The sequence below is a fragment of the Scyliorhinus torazame genome, chromosome 7, assembly GCF_047496885.1.
Source record: "Scyliorhinus torazame isolate Kashiwa2021f chromosome 7, sScyTor2.1, whole genome shotgun sequence".
Classification (NCBI taxonomy): Eukaryota; Metazoa; Chordata; class Chondrichthyes; order Carcharhiniformes; family Scyliorhinidae; genus Scyliorhinus; species Scyliorhinus torazame.
Window position 1 is genome coordinate 167,073,421 of NC_092713.1, and position 25,956 is coordinate 167,099,376.

At 50.8% G+C, this 25,956-nt stretch overlaps 1 long non-coding RNA gene and 1 gene segment (V, D, J or C); one reads left to right on the forward strand and one right to left on the reverse strand.

The window, feature by feature from the left end:
* Positions 1 to 25: 25 nt before the first annotated feature.
* On the forward strand, positions 26 to 25,052 carry LOC140426689 (uncharacterized). Its single transcript, XR_011948270.1, has 2 exons — positions 26 to 224; positions 24,310 to 25,052. It is a non-coding gene; the product is annotated as an uncharacterized lncRNA (long non-coding RNA).
* Positions 1,314 to 1,958, reverse strand: LOC140427231 (immunoglobulin kappa variable 3-20-like). The segment is given in 2 exon segments: positions 1,314 to 1,720; positions 1,907 to 1,958. Coding segments are annotated over 2 exon segments (456 nt in total).
* Positions 25,053 to 25,956: the final 904 nt, after the last annotated feature.

Consider the following 25,956-nt stretch of genomic DNA (forward strand, 5'->3'; position numbering starts at 1 on the left):
GTGGAGAGAGCAGAGTTAAAGCTGGGGGAAGTGGGACCTCGGTGTCTCACTGTGCTGCTACTGCTGTGATCAGTTATATCAGAGAGTGTGACAGGGAGCCAGAGCTCACATCAAACACTGCCCGTGTCTGTCACACGGAGACTGACAGGAGTCTAGTGAGTGATTTCACTCCATGGTCCAGGAATGTGAACACAGTCTGCAAACGTCCAGATCTCCTCGACACGGTGGGTAAAAGCTGCTTACTTATATCTTGCTGCTTAAAGGGGGGAATGGAACTAAAGAAATACAGCTGGGCACCCTGTTCTACACAGTGTTCTTCAATGAACCATTTCATTCACTGCAGCTCCGCACTAACACCTTCAACTATTCAGCATTTGTGTTTGAGAAAGTTTCAGTATTGAAAGGGTTAATAACGGAGGATTGGGATTTACTTACTCAGTCTGAGCTTGGTTCCTTTACCGAACGTGAGCCACACTGGCAGCTTCCAGTACAGGGGCTGTACAAAAACCTCTGTCTCTGCTTCACTCACTCACTCTCACCCTCTCTCTGTCTCTCACTCACTCACTCACTCTCACTCTCTCTCTGTCTCTCACTCACTCACTCACTCACTCACTCGCACCCTCTCTCTGTCTCTCACTCACTCACTCTCACCCTCTGTCTCTCACTCACTCACTCTCACCCTCTCTCTGTCTGTCTCTGTCTCTCACTCACTCACTCTCACCCCCTCTCTGACTCTCTCTGTCTCTCACTCACTCACTCGCACCCTCTCTCTGTCTCTCTCTGTCTCTCACTCACTCACTCGCACCCTCTCTCTGTCTCTCACTCACTCACTCTCACCCTCTCTCTGTCTCTCACTCACTCACTCACACCCTCTCTCTGTCTCTCTCTGTCTCTCACTCACTCACTCTCACCCTCTCTCTGTCTCTGTCTCTCACTCACTCACTCTCACCCTCTCTCTGTCTCTCACTCACTCACTCTCACCCTCTCTCTGTCTCTCACTCACTCACTCTCACCCTCTCTCTGTCTCTCACTCACTCACTCTCACCCTCTCTGTCTCTCACTCACTCACTCTCACCCTCTCTCTGTCTCTCTCTGTCTCTCGCTCATGTCTTTCTCTCTCACTCTTTCTCTCTCTGTTTCTCTCAATGTCTCTGTGTTTTGTTGGCAGAGTTGAGAATTCTAATTTTGGATGATAAATCTTTGAGCTGCTCTTCATACGTGGACATGGAGAGTCAGATGGAAACTTGAGGCCTTCAGCAAGCGGTGGTCACCACAGGGACTGGAATGTGTAGTGGACAGTGAGAATAATTTGTTCAGTTTCCTATCTTATGTTTATTATATAATATATAAACTGTGGGATGTGTCAGTACAGAAGGTGGTGCTGTGCGTATTGAGGTTTTTGTAAGGCTCTGAATCACTGTGTAGGGGGAGCTGCTATGTTGCTGACAGTAATAATCAGCGACATCGTCATTCTGCACATTGCTGATTGTCAGGGTGTATTGATTAGACTGTCGGCTCCCGGTGAATCGGTCCGATGTTCCTGTGAATCTGCTTGATGTGCTGTAAATCAGCAGAGTGGGTTTCTGACCTTCCCGCTGCTGATACCAAGCAACGTAGCTGCCAGAGTACGTGATGGCCGTACAGGTGATGGTTGCGGTCTGGCCCAGGCTCAATGACAACACCGGGGGAGACTGGTTCATGATGATGTCTCCACTGACACCTGAGGAGTAATAGAGAAACAGAGTGAAGTAAGAACTGTCACAGAAAGAGCCTGTACAATGAGATATTGTTGGAGACACTGACTGTTCCTCTGCTTTCAGCATTTCCCCTTCAATCACAAGTCAGTAGAATTGGATTGAAATGGAGAGCAGGAAAATATTCCAGGTGGAAAGAGAGAGATTTGTACCTGCGATGCAGAATGCCAGAGGCCAGATCAGCTGGATGGTTGAAATCATGGTGTCTGCTCCTGTCCCTGTGCCTGGCTACTGATAAACTCTCCCTTCACTGGGCTCTGCTTTATAAAGCTGCAGCCTGTGAGAGTCTCACTGCCCGGTCCTCAGTATGTAAATGGTATGAGGCAGAGACACCACGTCAGCACCTTCACTTCCTCTTCTCTCTCACTCCACCCCTCCCTCCATCTCCTTCTCTTCCTCAGTATCTGTCCCTGAGTCTCTGCTCTCTCTCTCTCTCTCTTTCCCCTTCTCTCGCTATCTCTCCCTCTCTCTCTCCCCCTCACTGCCTCTCTCTCTCCCACTCTCCATCGCTCTGTAATTCTCTATGTCCTGTTGGCCCAGTGTTTAGCACTGCTGCCTCACGGCGCTGAGGAGCCGGGGGTTCGATCCCGGCCCTGGGTCACTGACCATGTGGAGTTTGCACATTCTCCCCGTGTCGGCGTGGGTCTCACACCCACAATCCAAAGATGTGCAGGGTAGGTGGATTGGCCACGCTAAATTGCTCCTTAATTGGAAAAATTTAGAAATAAATAAATGGGAAAAAAATAATGAGACCCAATCTGTACACATTATTCCAGATGTGTTCTCAATAAAACCCTGTACAGCTGCAGTAAAACTTCCCTATTTTTATTTTCCGTTCCCCTTGTAATAAACCCCAACATTCCATTTCCCTTCCTGATCACTTGCTGGACCTGCAGACTAACGTTTTGTGATTCATGTACCAGGACACCCAGATCCCTCTGTAGCAGCCAGTTCCTCAATCTCTCTCCATTTAAATACTTTACTGCTTTTCTATTCTTCCTGCCAAAGTGGACAAGTTCACATTTACCCACGTTATACTCCCTGGGCTGGATTCTCCGATTCTGGCACCATGTCCCTACGCCGACATGGGAACGGGGGCATTTTACGCCAGGAAAACTGGCGCAAAACGGCCACCGATTCCCCATTTTGCTGGGAGCTAGCAGGAACGCAGTGTAGAGCACTCAGCTCTCGCTGCCGATATGCCCCGGAGAATTGCCGGGTCCATGGCCACGCATGCGCACGGCAGCGAACTGCACTGGCCATGCCGTGCTTCATGGTGGAGGCCACTCGCGGACCCGGCCCGCGGAATAGTCCCCACCTTCAGCCGGCTCATGCGCCGCCGACCGCCCCACCACAGTGCCCACAGCCCCGAAGAAAGTCCCCCCAACCCACGGATCGGCCCTCCCCTGTGGCGGCGCTGGACTGAGTCTGCAGCTGCCGTGCCAGGTTCCCGACGGGTGAGAATGAGAGACCCACGCCGTCGGGAACTCGGCCGGCCAGCGTGGAGTATCGGGGGCGGGCCTCAGACAATGGCCTGAGGCTGTGGCTACGTGGCGCGGCGTACTCCGAGAGTATGCCACTTTGGAGTGGTTGGAGCATCGCGAAAGCGGTGCCGCCCCCGTTACAGTGGGGAATTTGGATTTTACGGCCTGTCACCAATCGAGATTTTGGCGTCTCCGATCCGAAAATCCAGCCCCAAATGTTTTCCCACTCACTTACATTGGACAAAATTCTCCATTTGGGATACTAAAGGTGGGTGTTTCCATGGAACGACCCCGAAAACGGGAAAGGCGATTGGGCAGAAAATCGGTCGTGAAGCCAAAATTGTGGTCAGCGCCGGGCGCATGCCAGGTTGCCATCGACAGCGCCTTGACAGTGACCTCAATGCATTCTACTCCTCACGTACAGTAAATGCCATTCGCATATCATTAGCGGGCCCTACCCGGTATTCTTCCGGGCCTCCGTGATGCTCCTCCCCTGCCGGGAGGAATTGCCAATGGCGATTTGCACTTGTGATTTCAAAATCGGGAAACAGGTGCCGTGGTCGAAGAGGGAGAGAGAGGAGGTAGGACCTGCAGAGGCGGCTGGCCTGCTACTGGCAGAGCTGGCGGCGGGGGGGGGGGGCTGAGAACCAGGGGTCTCTGCCACACCCGGGGGGGCAGTGGAGGTGACTGGGGTTACCAGGGGATGGGCCCTGGCGTCGGGGTGACCCCCCATGGGACCGGGGTGTCCAGGCAAATATATCATTGCCGTGGCCTGCAAGGCAGCCATCTTGCTGCACACTGTACTGACCACCCACTGTGGCCCCTGGTCATGCAGTGACACCGGCCATATGACTGCCCCCACCTCACGCTCCTCAACCCCCAGAAATCCCCCCCCAATGGCTCTACCCGCTGGAGGGGCAGCACATTGTCCACCCAAGGGCAATACCCACAGTAGCCTCTGCAGGAGGGCACTGGACGGGGGCTGCGGAGCAAACTGCTGACATGTGTAGTGCCAGCTGGCATTACCCCTGGCAGCAGGGACAGGCACCAGGGCCAAAGGCCTCCATTGTGCAGGGCACAGACGGAGCCAAGGATATGGTGGGCAGAGTGCCAGGGGAATGGCCGGTGGTGTGTGTGGGAATGGGGGAGGAGGGAGAGGGACGTGCAGGGGAAAGGTTGGCAGTGCAGACGGGGCCACCGTGTAGCCCGATCATGGTTGATGATACCTATCTAGAGGCTACAGACCGACGTAGGGACCCGCTACAAGAACGCCTGTGCTGTGACCAGGGGTGTGTCGAGCGGTGCTTTGTCCTCCGGAAGATGCAGTTCCGGTGCCTGGACCACTCTGGAGGGGCCCTCCAGCAATTCTGCTGACGCCCTCAGCCATGACCTGCTGTGACTGGATAGGGCAGCCCTGTCCTGGGCCTCTGCCACTGCCCATACAGAGTGCCCAGGCCTTGGACTGACCCATGGCCGAATTCTTCGCCCCCAAGCCCTCCACCGCGGACGCCACCTGTGCGGTGTTGACCTGGGTGGCACACATGGTCGGCACCACCTCCTGCTCCTGCAGGTGATTGGACTCCTCCACCTGCACCTGTGGGCACTGATGGTTGCTGACACCCCCTCATACATTCCCCGGCTCTGCACCTGCATCTCCACAATCGATGGGACCGCCCTTCCCAGAAGCCTGAAACCCGTCCGGACGGCAGCTAGTCCCTGGGATTGAGCCGCCCTCTGACTGTCCCTCCCCTCAGGTGTTCCTACCTCCACCTGCTGTACCGATGCACGTGTGTGTGGTGCGCACCAGATAGTGTCCCAGGAGCCTTTCCACGACTGAGGTGTGTGTCTCTGGGATGGTGGAGGGCGTTGCAGACAGCTGTGATGGGAGGTCAGTGTCGTCCCGGACTGGTGCTCTGGGGTGTCTCGGGCTGCAGGTTGCGGACTCCCGTCCGTGCCCGTGCCTCCTCCTCGCTGCTCTCCTCCTGGGGTTGGGGTTGTTATTGGGGTCGGGGTCGGGGGGCACCGGAAGGGTCCATCGCATCACCAGGTGATCCTGCAAGACACAAGGCAAGGTGCATGATTGGACCGCAGGTTGTGGTGGCGGTGGTGGTGGAGGGGGCCGTGGGGAGGTGTGTGGTGGTGGTGGGTGTGGTGGTGGGTGTGGTGGTGGGTGTGGTGGTGGGTGTGGTGGTGGGTGTGGTGACACACGAGCCATGGAGGACAGCAGCACAGCGGGTTCTCACTTGCTCGCCCGATGCCAAGCTCCACCTCGGCGACTGCCCTCCCTGCGGGCCTGCCGATCAGATCTAGTGCCCGTGGCTCTGCTGCGGTGAGGGGCCACAGGTCCAGAGGTCCTCCTCCGGTTTTCTCCCTATCTTGGTGGGGATGTTGGGGGGGGGGCGCGGAGGCGGCGGGGGACAGACAATGCACAGTGTTAGACAGTTGGACGCAAGCAGCACAGGGGGTGGGTACCTGGTGGCCTTAATGGCCCTGGGCAGCTGGCCATGGCGGCCAGTAAGAGGTTGTTCAGTCGCCCCCTCCCTGGGGGGGGGGGGGGGGGGGCGTGGGGGGGGAAGGACGGGGGTTAGTGCCAGTGGCACAGTGTTGCCTACTGACCCTGGCTGCCCTGAGGGAGGTTGTGCAGTTTCTTGCGGCACTGCTGGCCGGTTGTGGCAGTGTTGCCGACGGTGATCACAATCTCTCCCACCTGCCCCCAGGCCCGGTGCACGGCGGCGGATGGCAACCGCCTTCCCACCCCAGGGTACAGGGTGACCCACCTCTCCTCCACGGCGTCGAGTAGGGTCTCCAGCTCAGAATCCATGAATCGGGGTGCCACTCTCCGTGCTGCCATCTTGTTGGCTGGGATGAGTATGTGTGGCGAGTGGAGTGCTTGTATGCAGCTGCAGCTTGTCAGCCTCTCGAGTGTCAATCCCGGCTCCCACGGATCAGACACCGTTGTTCGTTGGAATCGGTTGCGTTCCACATGGCACCGGTGCTAGCCAATTGACAGTCAATGGCTTGGTCTGGGAATGGTGCCAATTTGATGAGGCGGGACACTATAGTGTACTCTGCCCCCAAACCAAACCACAACCCAACCCTAACCCCAGGAGGAGAGCAGCGAGGGGGAGGAGGACATGGACAGGGACGGGATCACTCAGCCCACAGCCAGGGATACCCCGGAGGGGGAAGGCACTGACTTCCCACCCCAGCTGTCTCAAACCATCCCAGAGACACTCACCTCGGTTGGGCAATTCCGTGAAGAGGCTCCTGGGACACTATCTGGTGTGGACCATACACGTGCTGCAAGACATCAGGTGGAGGTCGGAACCTTCCAATGGGCAGACAGTCAGAGGGTGGCCTGACCCAGGGACTAGTTGCCATTCAGACGGATTCTGGGTTCCTGAAAGGGCGGTCCCATCAATAGTGGAGATGCAGACGCAAAGCCGGGAACTGCATGAGGCGGTGTCAGGATCCATCCAGCGCCTACAGGTGTAGGTGGAGGAGTCCAACCGCCTGCAGGGGCAGGAGGTGGTGCCAACCATGCATGTCACCCATGCCAACACCGCAAGGGTGGCGTCCACATTGGAGGCCTTGGGGCAGGATGTCCAAGGCCTGGGGCCTCTGTGCGGGTAGTGGCCGAAGCACAGGACAGGGCTGCCTTCTCACAGGCAGCAATGTACCAGAGTCACCTGGACATTCAGCGGCGCTCCAGAGGTTGGCTCAGTCACAGAGGATCATGGCTGGGAGTGGGGTGGGATTGCCCGGGCACTGGCTGACCTGAGCCAATCACAGAGGGTGGTGGCCCATTCCCAGAAGGTGGTGGCACAGTCACTGGGTGATGTGGCACAGTCCCAGAGGGAGGTGGCACACTCCCTGTGCTCCATGGCGGTGAGGATTGAGACACTGGTTGAGACGACTGCAGGCCTCCAGGACTGGCAGCAGCAGTTGGCGGGAGAGCCACAGGGGTTAGCTCTGCTCACACCCCTGCCCCACGGAGTAGCCCAGGGGCCATCAGGCACCCCAAGGGAGGTGGAGGTGATGGGTCCGTGCCGATGACTCTCGTAAGGGAGGTGCCAGAACACCACAGCGTCCCAGAAACCCCTTCCTGTCCCTGGCACATCTGATCGCCAGCAGGCAGAACAGGGCAGCACCATGCCACCTGGGACAGCTGAGCACCAGCCGGGCCCATCCAGGCCAGGTCCCCCTAGAAGACGGCTGCCAAAGGAGACCCAGGTCACAGGGCGGGAATCACAGTAGGCCACCCCCACTCCTGATGTATCGTCTGGGGATCCACCTCGGCATAGCGTTAGGACCCGTAAGGCCAGAAGGTTAGACACCAGTTAAGTTGGCACAGGAAAGGGCATAGCTTAGTGATAGGGGCTAGGACACTAATCCGTATATATTTGTTCACAATAAATACCTGTTACCACTGTTACAACCTGCCTCGGTGCTCTGTCTGATGGGAGTGAGTGGGGGGCTGGTCTGGGCTTGTCGCGGAGACAGCACTGGGGGTTGTGTGGGGGGGGCGGGGCTCGGGGCAGGCACCCCAGTGCAGCTGCTGCTTACTACCTGATAATCTGCCCCATACCCATCCCTCTCCTCCTCAAAATATAAGGAGGCCATTCGGCCCATCGTGTCTGCATTGGAAAGAGCACCCAACTATGCCCACAGCTCCACCCTATCCCCATAACCCAGTAACACCACCAAGCCTTTTTTGGATACTAAGGGCAATTTAGCATGGCCAATCCACCTAACCCGCACATCTTTGGACTTCTGGGAGGAAACCGGAGCACCCGGAGGAAACCGACACACACAGTGGGAGAACGTGCAGACTCCGCACTGACAGTGACCCAGCGGGGATCGAACCTGGGATCCTAGCGCTGTGAAGCAACTGTGCTAACCTCTGTGCTACCGTGCCGCCCACGGTTCATTGGGACCGTGTGATGGAATGGTCAGCTCGCATGCAGGGATCACCCAGGGAGAAGGTGCTGTCCTGGGCAGGAGTCAAACGTCAAATGATGTGGAGCACCAGGGCTCATTGCAGAGCAGGTTGTCATCATCGAAGGGCAGCACGGTAGTATGGTGGTTAGCACATTTGCATCACAGCTCCAGGGTCCCAGGTTCAATTCCCAGCTTGGGTCACTGTCTGTGTGGAGTCTGCACGTTCTCCCCGTGTGTGCGTGGGTTTCCTCCGGGGGCTCCGGTTTCCTCCCACAGTCCAAAGATGTGCGGGTTAGGTGGATTGGCCATGATAAATTTCCCTTAGTGTCCAAAATTGCCCTTAGTGTTGGGTGGGGTTACTGGGTTATGGGGATAGGGTGGAGGTGTTGACCTTGGGTAGGGTGCTCTTTCAAAAGAACCGGTGCAGACTCGATGGGCCGAATGGCCTCCTTCTGCACTGTAGATTCTATGATCCTCCATCCCATGGGCCAGACCTGCTGTTACTGCCAACCCAGGACCCACACTCCGTAGCGCTGCAGGTAGGGATCACGGATGGGGTTGCAGTGGGGGGGGGGTGAGTAAGACGGTGTGGTTGTGCCGTGATCACGCCCCCTTTGTCGGTGAACCTGCTGGTGATCAGGGCGTCCCATGCGCGTCGACCTGCCTGGATTCCATGTTCTGCCCATCCCTGGCCTTCACCATATCCTCCTTGTTGGACGAGGACTGACGTTCATCTCCTCCTCAAGCACGTCACCCCTCTGCTGCGCAATGTTGTGGAGGACGCAGCAGGCTGCCACGATGTGGGAGACCTTCCTGGCGCTATATCGGAGGTCCCTCCAGGGCAGTCCAGGCACCTGAACCACATCTTCAGGATGCTCACGCACCGCTCGATTACATCTCTAGTCGCTGTCTGGGTGTCATTGTAGCGGGTCAACGCATTGTTCTGTGGCCTCCGGATAGGCTTCATCAACCACGACCGAATCAGATAACCCCTGTGCCCAGGAGCCAACTCCTCAGCAGGGGCTGCACTTCACAGATGTTTGGAACCATGGAGTGTGCCAGGATGAAGGCATCATGCACACTGCCTGGGTATTGGGCGCAGATGTGTATGATGTGAATCTCATGGTCATACACCATCTGCAGGTGCCTCGTAGGGCGACATGCATCCTGTCGGTTACCCTCTGGACCTGGGGCATCACACCGATGATGGCGAACCCCGCAACCCGGGCATCCTGGTGGGCTTGGTCCACATTAAAATGGATGTATTGAGCCGACTGAGCATATAGGACCTCTGTGACGGCACGGATGCGCCTGGGCACCGAGTTCTGTGAGACTCCCGACAGGTCCCCACTCGGAGCCTGGAAGGACCCCATGGATAAATGTTCACGACGACCGTCACCTTGATGGCCACCAGGAGCAGATGTCCTCCTTCATAGCCCTGCGTTGTCAAGTGCGCCATAATCTGGCAGCTATGCCAGATGGTCCTCTTGCTTAGTCGGAGTCTTCGATGACATGCCCGGTCCAGCAGCTCCTCGAATGACAGGCGCTGCCGGTACACACGAGGTCTCATGTGGCACCTCCTTCCCATCATCTCCACGGCTAATTGGGTGTCCAGCTCACAAAAAAGAGACCCCTGTCAGGAGCCCACAAGAAAATAAACTCCTGTCAGGAACCCCCCTCAGGAAAGAGAAACCTGCGAGGAAGCTCGAGAGCAATCCAGACACAGCCAGTTAAAAGAAAATCACTGTTGGAACACTCAGCTGGGCAATACACCAGCTGGCTCAGACAGTGGAAGCACCACATTGAGTGTTGTTGGAACTTCGCCCATCCAGGGAAGTGGGGAGTATTCCATTACACGCCTGATTTGTGCCTTGAAGATGGCGGACGGGGGTTGGGGATTCTCAACCTCTGACATGCTCTTGTCGCTACAGTATTTATATGGCTGGTCCAGTTCAGTTCCTTGTCAATGGTAACCCCAGGATGTTGAGAGTGGGGGATTCAGTGATGGTAATGCCACGGAATGTTAACGGGTGATGGTTAGATTCTCACTTGTTGGAGATGGTCATTGCCTGGCACTTGTGCGGCGACAATGTCATTTACCATTTGTCAGCCCAAACTGGATATTGTCCAGGTCTTTCTGCATTTGGACACGGACTGCCTCAGAGTGTGAGGAGTTGCAAATGGTGCTGAACATTGTGTAGTCATCAATGAACAAGACAGAGCTTAGCGATTCCAGGACCAATGGATCAGGCCCAAGCTCTGCAGTCCTGTCATATCCAGTTATGAGTTTTGGTGGACAATTAGAATCATAGAATTTACAGGCCATTCAGCCCATCGAGTCTGCACCGGCCCTCAGAAAGAGCATTTTTGGCTTTTTATCTTTTCTTTTTTGCTCTCTTTTTTTCCCTACCAAAACCCACACCTGCACCCTATCCCCATCACCCCACTTAATCCAACCTTTTTGGACACCAAGGGCAATTTAGCATGGCCAATCCACCTAACCGGCACACCTTTGGACTGTGGGAGGAAACCGGAGCACCCGGAGGAAACCCACGTACACACGGGGAGAATGTGCAGACTCCGCACAGACATTGACAAATTAAACAACTGAGTGGCCATTTCAGAGTCAACAACATTGCTGAGGGTCTGGAGTCACATGTGGGCTAGACCAGGTAAGGACGGCAGATTTCCTTCCCGAAAGGACATGAGTGAACCAGAAGGGGTTTTACGACAATCGACAATGGTTTCATGGTCATCATTACTGAGACGAGCTTTTAATTCCAGATTTATTCATTGAATTTAAATTCCACCAGCTGCCATGGTGGGATTTGAACCTGTGACCAGAGCGTTAGCCTGGGCCTCTGGATTACTAGGCCAGTGACATTACCACTATCCCACGGCCTCCCCCACATTGTGCTGTGGGGCTCCATGGAACTATATCCCAGCATGAAGTGTCCCTCAGGAGGGGAGAGGGAATGTTCGGAGCCCTGAGCTCCATTTCCCAGCCCAGGCATTTTGTCTTCCAATGAATGAATGAGATGCCAATTTGGAGCCAGGTTAGGGACAGTCTCATGCGGTGGACCCAGGTCTACAAGAGGCAATTGTAGATATCCCTGAAAAGGAAAGATTTGCTGGGTTATGGGGATAGAGAGGGGGAGTGGGACTAATTGGGTAAGTCCCAGCACGATGGGCAGAATGGCCTCCTTCTGTGCTGGAGGATTCGAGGTAGTGGACACGGTTCACAGTTTTCTCCCGTGTCAGTAACAAACATCCAGCTGCTCTGAGCCCTTCTTTCACTTCCTCTGTTGGTTACGTTTCAATCTTCCGATCTGACAGTCTTTGCTGTTATTTTTTACACTGGGGGTTGCTGCTGTGGTCTGAATCTCTAACAATAACTGTCCAATCAGTGACAAGAACAGCAGCTAAGAGCAGTCAGGACTGAGGAGCCAGGCTCACTGGGAAACACATTGGGAAGATCAAAGCCATCGACTCCAGCTCCCGATACAAACTCCAACCCTCTCCCTGAGCAACTGTCTGCTGCCCAACCAGACTCTTTACAACATTGGCCTCATCTTTGACCCCGATCTGAACCCACCCAAATCCTCCACATCACAAAGATCAGCCACTTCCCCCGAGAATTGGAATGTGCTGATTACACAGGAGAGGTTTCACAAACAGGGAGGAGACGAGTGAAAGACTTGGGCAGAGTACAGACAATGAAACTGGCCAATTCTCGAGAACAGAGTTCTTCAAACTTTTTTTCCAGGGACACATTTTCACCAACCATTGTTTATTTAAAATACTGCGTGCAGTTCTGGTCGCCACAGTACCAGAAGGATGTGGATGCTTTAGAGAGGGTGCAGAGGAGGTTCACCAGGATGTTGCCTGGTATGGAGGGTGCTAGCTATGACGAAAGGTTGAGTAGATTAGGATTGTTTTCGTTGGAAAGACGGAGGTTGAGGGGGGACCTGATTGAGGTCTACAAAATTATGAGAGGTATGCACAGGGTGGATAGCAACAAGCTTTTTCCAAGAGTGGGGGTGTCAATTACAAGGGATCATGATTTCAAGGTGAGGGGGAAAATTTAAGGGAGACGTGCGTGGAAAGTTTTTTACGCAGAGGGTGGTGGGTGCCTGGAATGCTTTGCCAGCGGAGGTGGTAGAGGCGGGCACGATAGCATCATTTAAGATGCATCTAGACAGATATATGAATGGGCGGGGAACAGAGGGAAGAAGATCCTTGGAAAATAGGCGACAGGTTTAGATAAAGGATCTGGATCGGCGCAGGCTGGGAGGGCCGAAGGGTCTGTTCCTGTGCTGTAATTTTCTTTTCTTTGTTCTTAACCGGCCAGCCTTCGTGACCCACCCCGCGCGACCATCGCGACCCACGCCGGCCGACCTCCGTGACCCAACATTTTCTCTTACCTTGTTTGCTGCTGACAAAATTGGAGGAAATGGTTTTGGGTCCCTTTGGCCCTCGTACACGCTCCTCTAATGGAACCTGTTGGGTGAAGGTGAAGCCTTCCGGTGTCGGAATGTTTCGAGTCTCCATCTGTCCAAAGTTTTCCATTTTATTCCTGTAAAATTTTATCAAATAAACCCCCCCGAACTTAATAAAAAAAAAGAATAAAATAAATGAAAAAAATAAAAATTAAATGAATAAATAAAATGAATAAAACCCCCCCACGAACTTGTAAAACAAAAAGCTGCGACCGTTTAAAAAAAAGCAGCCGCACTGCGCATGCTTGCCCGATCATCGGCGCGAATGCGCAGAGTTTTGCGCATGAGCTCCGATGATATGGCACGCGTGTGCAGTGCGGCTGCATTCTTTTTACATGTTCGCGGCCATTTTGAAGGCCGCTTGCAGCCGGCGTTATTGACAACCAGCTGTTGCGCGCACATTTGCGCGATCGGGAGCGCCGCGACGGACGGCTCAGCGACCCTCCCGACACCTGCCCGCGACCCACCCGCGGGTCACGCCCCCGTGTTTGACAATGCCTGGTCTAGAATCTTACACTGCCTGTTGTGATTTGGGGGGCATCTCACGGGCAACACGGACATTCCGTTTTGCTGGATTTCTCATTTCAGGGCAGGAGACGGGAGCATTGGCTGTTTGAATAGTGAGCAGTTTAGGTGAGAGTTTGCTGCTGGATTATTGCTGAGGTTTCTGTTGGACTCTTTGCTTTGGGAGCTTTTTATTGAGGACACTTTTGTTTCATTAACTCTCTGGGAGGATTTCTGATGAGTTCAGCCTTCAGTGCAGGAGACACTGCCGTCTGCATCTCTGCAAATGGGGATTGTATTCTCTGCTGGTGAGACCTCCTCTGAAGAGGGTGAGAGGGGCAGAAGGGAGAGGGGGTCAGGTGTCTACTGGCAGCATCCCAAGGAGCGTCCTGTGGGAGGAGAGGTGCCGTCGCAGGACCAGCAGGGATGGAGAGCTGAAGGGTCTGTGTAGCACCGTCAATATGACGCGAGGCAGGTTGAGGTAATGTCAATTGAAGGCTTTATTAAGTAGAACTTTATCCCCAGCAGCGTGGTTACAGAATGCAACTGCTGAGGGAAATGGAGGGAAAAACTGGGTTCTTATACCGGCATTTCTGGGTGGAGTCCAGTAGGTGGCAGATCCTATCAGGACCTGGCATCCCTCCACCAATAGCCTGTCGACACGTGGTGTACCGTATTACCCCTAATACATACCACCACAGTCTGCAGAAGATGCAACTGTCCTGCTGCCAGAGTCCGCAGGCAGTGATCCAGCTACCTCAACATGTCAGAGGTCCCGAGCTGAAGGAGGCTCCCTCAGCCTCTCCACGGACACTGTGACCACCACAGGCCGGATGATTGGGCAGCTTATCTCCAAGTGTCTGGCTGGACAGCCAATGCCATTGGCTCTAATGGGCACAGTCACCCTCAACAATTTAGCCTCCGGATCGGCGCAGGGGTCAGTGGGGGAATCAGTGTCGAGTGCCTCAATCAGCTGTCCACAGTTGTATCAAGCTGGTCACTGACACTCTCTCCAGACGGCTCAGGACATTCAATCATTTCCGGATGGACAAAGCCAGCCAGGCTGAGCGAGCCAGTGGCTTCACACATATCGCTGAGATGCACACCTCCCTGAGGTCCATCCCTCCCTCTGGGTGTCCGACCTTCCTCGCAGATACACACCTCCCAGAGCTCCATCCCTCCCTCTGAGTGTCCGACCTTCCTCTCAGGTACACACCTCCCTGAGCTCCATCCCTCCCTCTGAGTGTCTGACCTTCCTCTCAGATACACACCTCCCTGAGCTCCATCCCTCCCTCTGAGTGTCTGACCTTCCTCTCATATACACACCTCCCTGAGCTCCATCCCTCCCACTGAATGTCCAGTCTGTGTACACGGGTACATTACCCTTTATAATCCAGTCCGTGTACACAGGCACATCACACTTCACAATCCAGTCTTTGTACGCAGGTACATCACACTTCACAATACAGTCTGTGTACACAAGTACATCACACTTTACAATCCAGTCTGTGTACACAGGTACATCACACTTCACAATATAATCTGTGCACACAGGTGCATCACACTTCACAATCCAGTTTGTGTACACAGGTACATCACAATTCATAATCCAGTCTGTGTGCACAGGTACATCACACTTCACAATCCAGTGTGTGTACACAGGTACATCACACTTCACAATCCAGTCTGTGTACACACGTCCATCACACTTCACAATCCAGTCTGTGTACACAGGTACATCACACTTCACAATCCAGTCTGTGTACACAGCAACATCACACTTCATAATCCAGTCTGTGTACACAGGTACATCACACTTCACAATCCAGTCTGTGTACACAGGTACAACACACTTCACAATCCAGTGTATGAACACATGTACATCACACTTCGCAATCCTGTCTGTGCACACAGGTAGATCACACTTCACAATCCAATCTGTGTACACAGGTACACCACACTTAACAATCCAGTGTGTGAACACAGGTACATCACACTTCACAATCCAATCTGTGTACACAGATACATCCCACTTCACAATCTGGTCTGTGTACACAGGTACATCACACTTCACAATCCAGTCTGTGTACACAGGTACATCACACTTCACAATCCAGTCTGTGTACACAGGTACATCACACTTCACAATCCAGTCTGTGTACACCGGTACATCAAACTTCACAATCCAGTCTGTGTGCACATGTACATCATACTCCACAATCCAGTCTGTGTACACAGGTACATCCCACTTCACAATCTGGTCTGTGTACACAGGTACATCACACTTCACAATCCAGTCTGTGTACACAGGTACATCACACTTCACAATCCAGTCTGTGTACACAGGTACATCACACTTCACAATCCAATCTGTGTACACCGGTACATCAAACTTCACAATCCAGTCTGTGTGCACATGTACATCATACTCCACAATCCAGTCTGTGTACACAGGTACATCACACTTCACAATCCAGTGTGTGTACGCAGGTACATCACACTTCACAATCCAGTGTGTGTACACAGGTACATCACACTTCACAGTCCAGTCTGTGTACACAGGTACATCACACTTCACAATCCAGTCTGTGTACACAGGTACATCAGACTTCACAATCCAGTCTGTGTACACAGGTACATCACACTTCACAATCCAGTCTGTGTACACAGGTGCATCACACTTCACAATCCAGTCTGTGTACACGGGTACATCACACTTCACAATCCAGTCTATGTACATAGGTGCTTCACACTTCACAATCCAATCTGTGTACACGGGTACATCACACTTCACAATCCAGTCTGTGTACACGGGTACATCACAGTTCACAATCCAGTCTATGTACACAGGTACATCACACTTCACAATGCAGTCTGTGTACGCAGGTACATCACACTTCACAATCCAGTCTGTGTACACAAGTACATCACACTTCACAATCCAGTCTGTGTACACAGGTACATCACACTTTACAATCCAGTCTGTGTACGCAGGTACATCACACTTCACAATATAATCTGTGCACACAGGTGCATCACACTTCACAATCCAGTTTGTGTACACAGGTACATCACACTTCACAATCCAGCCTGTGTGCTCAGGTGCATCACACTTCACAATCCAGTCTTTGTACACAAGTACATCACACTTTACAATCCAGTCTGTGTACGCAGGTACATCACACTGCACAATATAATCTGTGCACACAGGTGCATCACACTTCACAATCCAGTTTGTGTACACAGGTACATCATACTTCACAACCCAGTCAGTGTACACAGGTACATCACGATTCATAATCCAGTCGGTGTGCACAGGTACATCACACTTCACAATCCATTCTTTGTACACAAGTACATCACACTTCACAATCCAGTCTGTGTACACAGGTACATCACACTTCACAATCCAATCTTTGTACACAAGTACATCACACTTCACAATCCAGTTTGTGTACACAGGTACATCACACTTCACAATCCAGTTTGTGTACACAGGTACATCACACTTCACAACCCAGTCAGTGTACACAGGTACACCACACTTCACAATCCAGTCTGTATACACAGGTACATCACACTTCACAATCCAGTCTGTGTACACAGGTACATCACACTTCACAATCCAGTCTGTGTACACAGGTACATCACACTTCACAATCCAGTCTGTGTACACAGGTACATCACACTTCACAATCCAGTCTGTGTACACAGGTACATCACACTTCACAATCCAGTCTTTGTACACAAGTACATCACACTTCACAATCCAGTGTATGAACACATGTACATCACACTTCGCAATCCTGTCTGTGCACACAGGTAGATCACACTTCACAATCCAATCTGTGTACACAGGTACACCACACTTAACAATCCAGTGTGTGAACACAGGTACATCACACTTCACAATCCAATCTGTGTACACAGGTACATCAAACTTCACAATCCAGTCTGTGTGCACATGTACATCATACTCTACAATCCAGTCTGTGTACACAGGTACATCACACTTCACAATCCAGTGTGTGTACGCAGGTACATCACACTTCACAATCCAGTCTGTGTACGCAGGTACATCACACTTCACAATCCAGTCTGTGTACGCAGGTACATCACACTTCACAATCCAGTCTGTGTACACGGGTACATCACACTTCACAATCCAGTCTATGTACATAGGTGCATCACACTTCACAATCCAATCTGTGTACACGGGTACATCACACTTCACAATCCAGTCTGTGTACACGGGTACATCACAGTTCACAATCCAGTCTATGTACACAGGTACATCACACTTCACAATGCAGTCTGTGTACGCAGGTACATCACACTTCACAATCCAGTCTGTGTACACGGGTACATCACACTTCACAATCCAGTCAATGCACACAGGTTCATCACACTTCACAATCCAGTCTGTGCACACGGGTACATCACTCTTCACAATCCAGTCTGTGTACACAGGTACATCACATTTCACAATCCTGCCTGTGTACACAGGTACATTACACTTCATAATTCAGTCTGTATACACAGGTACATCACACTTCACAATCCAGTCTTTGTACACAAGTACATCACACTTCACAATCCAGTGTCTGTACGCACGTACATCACACTTCACAATCCAGTCTGTGTACACTGGTACATCATGCTTCACAATCCAGTCTGTGTACACAGGTACATCACACTTCACAATCCAGTGTGTGTACGCAGGTACATTGCACTTCACAATCCAGTCTTTGTACACAGGTACATCAAACTTCACAATCCAGTCTGTGTGCACATGTACATCATACTCCACAATCCAGTCTGTGTACACAGGTACACCACACTTCACAATCCATTGTGTGTACACAGGTACATCACACTTCACAATCCAGTCTGTGTACACTGGTACATCACGCTTCACAATCCAGTCTGTGTACACAGGTACATCACACTTCACAATCCAGTGTGTGTACACAGGTGCATCAAACTCACAATCCAGTCTGTGTACACAGGTACATCACACTTCACAATCCAGTGTGTGTACGCAGGTACATCACACTTCACAATCCAGTCTGTGTACACAGGTACATCACACTTCACAATCCAGTCTGTGTACACAGGTACATCACACTTCACAATCCAGTCTGTGTACACTGGTACATCACGCTTCACAATCCAGTCTGTGTACACAGGTGCATCACACTTCACAATCCAGTGTGTGTACACAGGTGCATCAAACTCACAATCCAGTCTGTGTACACAGGTACATCACACTTCACAATCCAGTGTGTTTACGCAGGTACATCACATTTCACAATCCAGTCTGTGTACGCAGGTACATCACACATCACAATCCAGTGTGTGTACACAGGTACATCACACTTCACAATCCAGTGTGTGCACGCAGGTACATCACACTTCACAATCCAGTGTGTGTACACAGGTACACCATACTTCACATTGAACTTTGTGTTTACAATTCACAATCCAGTAGCTCCAGGAGAATTCAAGTGTCAGTTACTGTTTGTATTATTGTTCGTCAGTTATTGTTCCATATGTTGATCTTGTTAATAAATTGCCTTATTCGTCAAAAAAACAAAATGTATTGTATGAATCTGTACTATGGCCATAACAGAGAACATTACAAGCCCCACCATCCAGTTTGTGTAGAGGTACATCACATTGTTTATACAGGAACATCTCACATCACAGATCAATCAGTGTACACAGGGTCATCACACTTCACATTCCAATCTATGTACACAGGCACATCACACAACACAAGTCTGTCTGTGTACACAGGTACATCAGAATTCACAACCCAGATTGTGTACACAGGCACATCACACGTCACCACCCGACTGTTTAACCAGGGTCATCACACTTCAGAATAGCATCTGTGTACTCAGTTCCATCACACTTCACAATGTAATCAGTGTACACAGGTCCATCACTCTTCACAATCCAGTCTGTGCACACAGGTACATCACACTTCACAATCCAGTCTGTACACACAGGTACATCACACTTCACAATATAATCAGTGTACACCGGTACATCACACTTCACAATCCAGTCTGTGTACACAGGTACATCACACTTCACAATCCAGTCTGTGTACACAGGTACATCGCAATTCACAATCCAGTCTGTGTACACGGGTACATCACACTTCACAATCCAGTCTGTATACACAGGTGCATCACACTTCACAATCCAGTCTGTGTACACAGGTACATCGCAATTCACAATCCAGTCTGTGTACACAGGTACATCACACTTCACAAACCAGTCTGTGTACACAGGTACATCGCAATTCACAATCCAGTCTGTGTACACAGGTACATCACACTTCACAAACCAGTCTGTGTACACAGGTACATCACAATTCACAATCTAGTCTGTGTACACAGGTACATCACACTTCACAATCCAGTCTGTGTACACAGGTACATCACACTTCACAATCCAGTCTGTATACACAGGTGCATCAGACTCACAATCCAGTCTGTGCACACAGGTACATCACACTTCACAATCCAGTCTGTATACACAGGTACATCACACTTCACAATATAATCAGTGTACACAGGTACATCACACTTCACAATCCAGTCTGTATACACAGGTACATCACACTTCACAATATAATCAGTGTACACAGGTAAATCACACTTCACAATCCAGTCTGTGTACGCAGGTACGTCACACTTCACAATCCAGTCTGTGTACGCAGGTACATCACACTTCACAATCCAGTCTGTGTGCGCAGGTACATCACACTTCACAATCCAGTCTGTGTACACGGGTACATCACACTTCACAATCCAGTCTGTATACACAGGTGCATCAGACTCACAATCCAGTCTGCGCACACAGGTACATCACACTTCACAATCCAGTCTGTGTACACTGGTACATCACACTTCACAATCCAGTCTGTATACACAGGTACATCACACTTCACAATCCAGTCTGTGTACACAGGTAAATCACACTTCACAATCCAGTCTGTGTACGCAGGTACATCACACTTCACAATCCAGTCTGTGTACGCAGGTACATCACACTTCACAATCCAGTCTGTGTGCGCAGGTACATCACACTTCACAATCCAGTCTGTGTACACGGGTACATCACACTTCACAATCCAGTCTGTATACACAGGTGCATCAGACTCACAATCCAGTCTGCGCACACAGGTACATCACACTTCACAATCCAGTCTGTGTACACTGGTACATCACACTTCACAATCCAGTCTGTATACACAGGCACATCACACTTCACAATATAATCAGTGTACACAGGTACATCACACTTCACAATCCAGTCTGTGTACACAGGTACATCACACTTCACAATCCAGTCAGTGTACACAGGTACATCACACTTCACAATCCAGGCTGTGTACACGGGTACATCACACTTCACAATCCAGTCAGTGTACACAGGTACATCACACTTCATAATTCCAGTCTGTGTACACAGGTCCATGACACTTTACATACTTTGGTTCTGTCTTCACAAAAGAGGAGACAAATTAGACACCGGAAATGTTGGAGAATGAAAGATTTAGTGAGAGAGAAGAACTGGGGGAGATCAACATTAGTAGAGAAAAGGTGCTGGGAAAATTGATGGGATTTAAAGCGGATAAATCCCCAGGGCCTGAGAATCTGCATCCCAGAGCTCTGGAAATAGTGGATGCATTGGTGGTCATCTTCCGGGATTCTATAGACTCTGGAACTGTCCCTGCAGATTGGAGGGTAGCTAATGTCACTCCAATATTCAAAAAGGGAGGTAGAAAGAAAACAGGGAATTATAGACCAGTAAGCCTAACATCAGAAGTGGGGAAAATGCTTGAATTCATTATCAAGGACTTTATAGCGGAACATTTAGAAAGCAGTGGCAGGGTCAGTCAGAGTCAGCATGGATTTATGAAGGGGAAATCATTCTTGACAAATCTGTTGGAATTCTTTGAAGATGTAACCAGTACAGTTGACAAGGGGGAGTCAGTCGATGTGGTATATTTGGACTTTCAGAAGGTGTTTGACAAAGTCCCGCATAAGAGATTATTGTGCAAAATTAAAGCACATGGAATTGGGGGAAGTGTATTGAGGTGGATAGAAAACTGGTTGGCAGAGAGAAAACAAAGAGTAAGTATTAACGGGTCCTTTTCAAATTGGCAGGCAGTAACTCGTGGGGTGCCACAGAGATCGGTGCTGGGACACCAGCTATTCACAATATATATTAATGATTTGGATGAGGGAACAAAATGTTACATCTCAGAGTTTGCAGATGGTACCAAGTTGGGTGAGAGGGTGAACTGTGATGAGGATGCAGATATCTTACAGAATAATCTGGACAGGTTGGGCGAATGGCCAAATCAATGGCAGATGCAGTATAATGTGGATAAGTGTGAGGTTATTCACTTGAGAAACAAAAAAGGAAGGCAAATTACTACTTGAACGGTTGTAAATTGGGAGAGGGGAGTGTGCAGCGGGACCTGAGTGACCTTGTGCACCATTCGCTGAAGGTAAGCATGCAGGTGCAGCAGGCGGTAAAGATGTTGGCCTTTATTGCGCGAGGTTTTGAGTATAGAAGAAGGGATGTGTTGCTGCAATTGTACAGGGCCTTGGCGAGGCCACACCTGGAGTGTTGTGTGCAGTTGTGGTCTCCTTCTCTGCGGGAGGATGTTCTTGCTCTCGAGGGAGTGCAGCGAAGGTTTACCAGACTGATTCCAGGGATGGCGGGACTGTCATATGAGGAGAGATTGACTAGGTTGGGATTGTTCTCGCTGGAGTTCAGAAGAATGAGGGGGATTCTCATAGAGACTTACTAAATTTTAACAGGACATGACAGGGTAGATGCAGGGAAGATGTTACCAATGGTGGGTGTGTCCAGAACCAGGGGTCACAACCTGAGGATTCAGGGTAAACCATTTCGGACAGAGATAAGGAGACATTTCTTCACACAAAGAGTGGTGAGCCTGTGGAATTCATTACCACAGGAAGTAGTTGATACTAAAACATTGAATATATTCAAGATGCGGCTGGATATAGCACTTGGGGCGAATGGAATCAAAGACTATGGGGAAAAAGCAGGATTAGGCTATCGAGTTGGATGATCAGACATGATTGTGATAAATGGTGGAGCAGGATCGAGGGCCAAAAGACCTCCTCCTGCTCCTATCTTCTATGTACCTATGTATCCCTCCACAGCCCCTACAGTGGATCTGTATCAGTGAGAAGTCGCTTGGTAAGCCAACTACCGGAAAGTTTCACCGACCTGGAGCATGGCGGAGGAGGGCGCGAGAGAGAAAATCACCTCCCCCTCTCCAGCACTGGCAGCATCCTCCAGCGACTCCCAGGCCACAGAGGCAGGAGGGACTGCAACTGGCAAAAAGATAAATATGGGTACATGGTATCCATCATCCAAATTAGGGGCAGCACGGTAGCACAAGTGGATAGCACTGTGGCTTCACAGCGCCAAGGTCCTAAGTTAGATTCCCCGCTGGGTCACTGTCTGTGCGGAGTCTGCACGTTCTCCCCGTGTCTGCGTGGGTTTCCTCCAGGTGCTCCGGTTTCCTCCCACAGTCCAAAGACGTGCAGGTTAGATGGATTGGCCATGACAAATTCCCCTTAGTGACCAAAAAAGATGAGGAGGGGTTATTGGGTTACAGGGATAGGTTGGAAGTGAGGGCTTAAGTGTGTCGGTGCAGACTCGATGGGCTGAATGGCCTCCTTCTGCACTGTATGTTCTATGTTCTAACCCTCCTCTGCCCCAAAACAAAAATACACCAAACACAGTGCAAATGGAAAACAAGGAACACCAGCGACCTGCACGGCTCCCATAAAGGGAACAGCAGATGGCTACTGAACATAAAAAATCACCGGTAATCCATGAAAGTGTCCCAGCGCAATCTGAGGTCTGCGCAGTCGAGCCGTCCCTCCTCTCCTGCAGTGTCACCATCTGATCTTCCATCACCACCCTGTCTGTGGACCAGGCCTCACAAAGAGGGGCATTAACAGGTGGTCCACAGGTCCAGAACAGAATACAAAGTCAACTCACAAAACAGGCCTTTAAAAAACATCCACAGATTGCTCAAGCAAATCCCCCTGCATCCTGAACCCGGTAGTAGGACCAACAAAATCCTCCCCTTGCTGCACTCCAGGTAATAAAGATCGAAAGGCAACAAACTTCTTTCTTCCTTCCCTCATCCAGAAAGCAGCAAGTAAGCCCAAGCGGAAGAGGCAGCAGGCAAGCAGAAAAGGCAGCAGTAAGCAGCAAACAAACTCTCAGTTACAGCTGCCTCCAGGCATCTATATGTCACCAGCAGGAGCAAGCAACAAACACAACCTGCATCTGGGACCAATTCTTTATTAACAATAGCCTTCAGCTGTGCAGCCAGAGGCTGCTCACAACCAAAGGCAGTTAAAGTGTCCTTCAGCATCTAACCAAGAACGGGGCTCTGTCCTGGAGTGTTTAGGACAAACCGGCAGAAGCTGTAGTTGCCCCTGTTAGGGGTATACACAATTTGGGGGATGGCCTTTAGGAACCATGGGTGCTGAGCCCCTCAGCCACCCAATCCAAGGTCGACCCACCACCGATGGCTCCCAGCTCCCGACCAGGACCATCACCCCCGTGAGCACCCCCACCCCCGAGCACTGGGGCCGCTGGACTGCATGCCAATTAAAATGGCCACTCACCTCCTCCGATCCTTTCAGCGGTCATTGCACTAGGATCCCATTTTTAAATAGGAGTGCTAAACGGTACCAGCTTGAGCGCTTGCTGGGGAGCTGGTTAGTTCCTGGGAGGCCGTTAGATTGGGCTTCCATCTCATTAATAAGATGGAGATTGCCCTTAATAGGTCTCAACTGGTGTCTTGCCACGTCGAGGCGGGATCTGGAACCCGCCAATAGGAGCGAGCCGGTTAGACGTGGATCCCGCTTTCGGCCTCTCCCGTGATTTAACCGGTATGTACGGATTCGTACCGGCCGCATTGTGGCTGTTAAATTGCAGCCTTTGTTTTCTCTAAGTATTGACTGCACAGTTGTTGTTTAGACGAATCATTTGTTTTTCCACTTTCTCAAACTAGAATATTAAAACAAGTTGTTTTTTGTTGATTAGAATTCCTGTCCTCTGGCATTCTGTGACCTTGGACTACAGAGCAAGTCGCTGAGTAATCTTATCTGCCGTGGTCACCTGAAGCATCAGAAGATGAAGTTTCATTGATGGACATAACACCTGATTGATGACAGATGGGAAAACACCATCAAGAGCTGCGTAAACAAGCTGAACATTCCAAAGTCTGCTTCACCTTGAGGTCCCTGTGAGAGGAACTGAGAAGAGCTGAGATTTGTTTGGGGAAAGATTGTGTGGCAGGCTTCACGAGACTGGAATGGAGCCAGAAATCCAGTTTGAAGAGACATTGCTTCAGAGACTCAGTGCTGCAGCCGGGTGGAATAGTCATCCACGGACAACAGGAGGAAGGGTCAGAAACGGAGTGACTGACCAGAGTGCCCACCCATTGGGGTGACTCAGTGACTTGGTGATGTGTGTACCGAGGGGACAGTAACGTGGGCACCAATTTCCTCAGATATATACAAATTGCTTCTCCTTTCAATAAATAAAGTTCTTTTCATACACATGGGACTGGATTCTCCGCTGTCAGGATTCCCCATTGCGCCGGCAGCGCACCCACACGAGAGATTTCCCGACGGCGTGGGGCTGCCCACAATGGGACCACATTGACCGGCGAGCGTAACGGAGAATCCTGCCCATTATCTTTCTTTTATATCATTTTAGATATATTATCAGTGATAATTGTCATATTACTATCCTTATTCAATAAAATTGTTACTTTCACACAACACTTCTCAGAGTTGCTCATTCCTGTCACGTCCAGAGTGCGGCTTCGAACCTCAGTGAGACTCTGAAAGGGATTCTCACCTCTCCTCACGGAAACACTTTATTGTACGGTGAGTCCCTCCAGACAAACTGAACGAGATAAGCTGGTAACTATTCCCGGTGTAAAAGGGTCTGAGGAAATCATAGAATTTCATCGACTCATAGGATCGCTACAGTGCAGAAGGAGGCCGTTCAGCCCATCGAGTCTGCACCTATTCTTCAGGAGACAGTGGCGCAGTGTGTTGTCAATCAACGAGTAATCCAGAAACTGAGGGTAATGCCCTGAGGATGTGGGTTCAAATACTGTCAGGGCAGAAGGTGGAATTTAAATTGAATTAAAGAAATCTGGAATTAGAAGTCTAATGACGATCATGAAACCATTCTCGATTGTCGTAAAAACCCACAAATGTCCTTTAGGGGAGGAAATCTGTTATCCTTATCTGGTCTGGCCTACATGTGACTCCAGAGCCACAGCAATGTGTTTGTCCATGAAATGCCCTCAGGGCTGGGATTTGAATGCCCTCAGGATGGAAAATAAATGTTGACACAGCCAGCACGCCCAGATCCCATGAACAAATGTTTTAAAAGAGCACCCGACACAGGTACACGACCCCAGCCACTCCGTCCTAACCCCGTAATCGAACCTGCATATCCCTGGACACAAAATGACAATTTAGCAGAGCCAACCCACCGAACCTGCACATTCCTGGACACAAAAGAACAATTTAGCATGGCCAATCCACCTAACCTGCACATCTTTGGACATCAAGGAATAATTTAGCATGGCCAAACCACCTAACCGGCATATCCCTGGACACAAAAAGACAATTAAGCATGGCCAATCCACCAAGCCTGCATTTCCCTGGA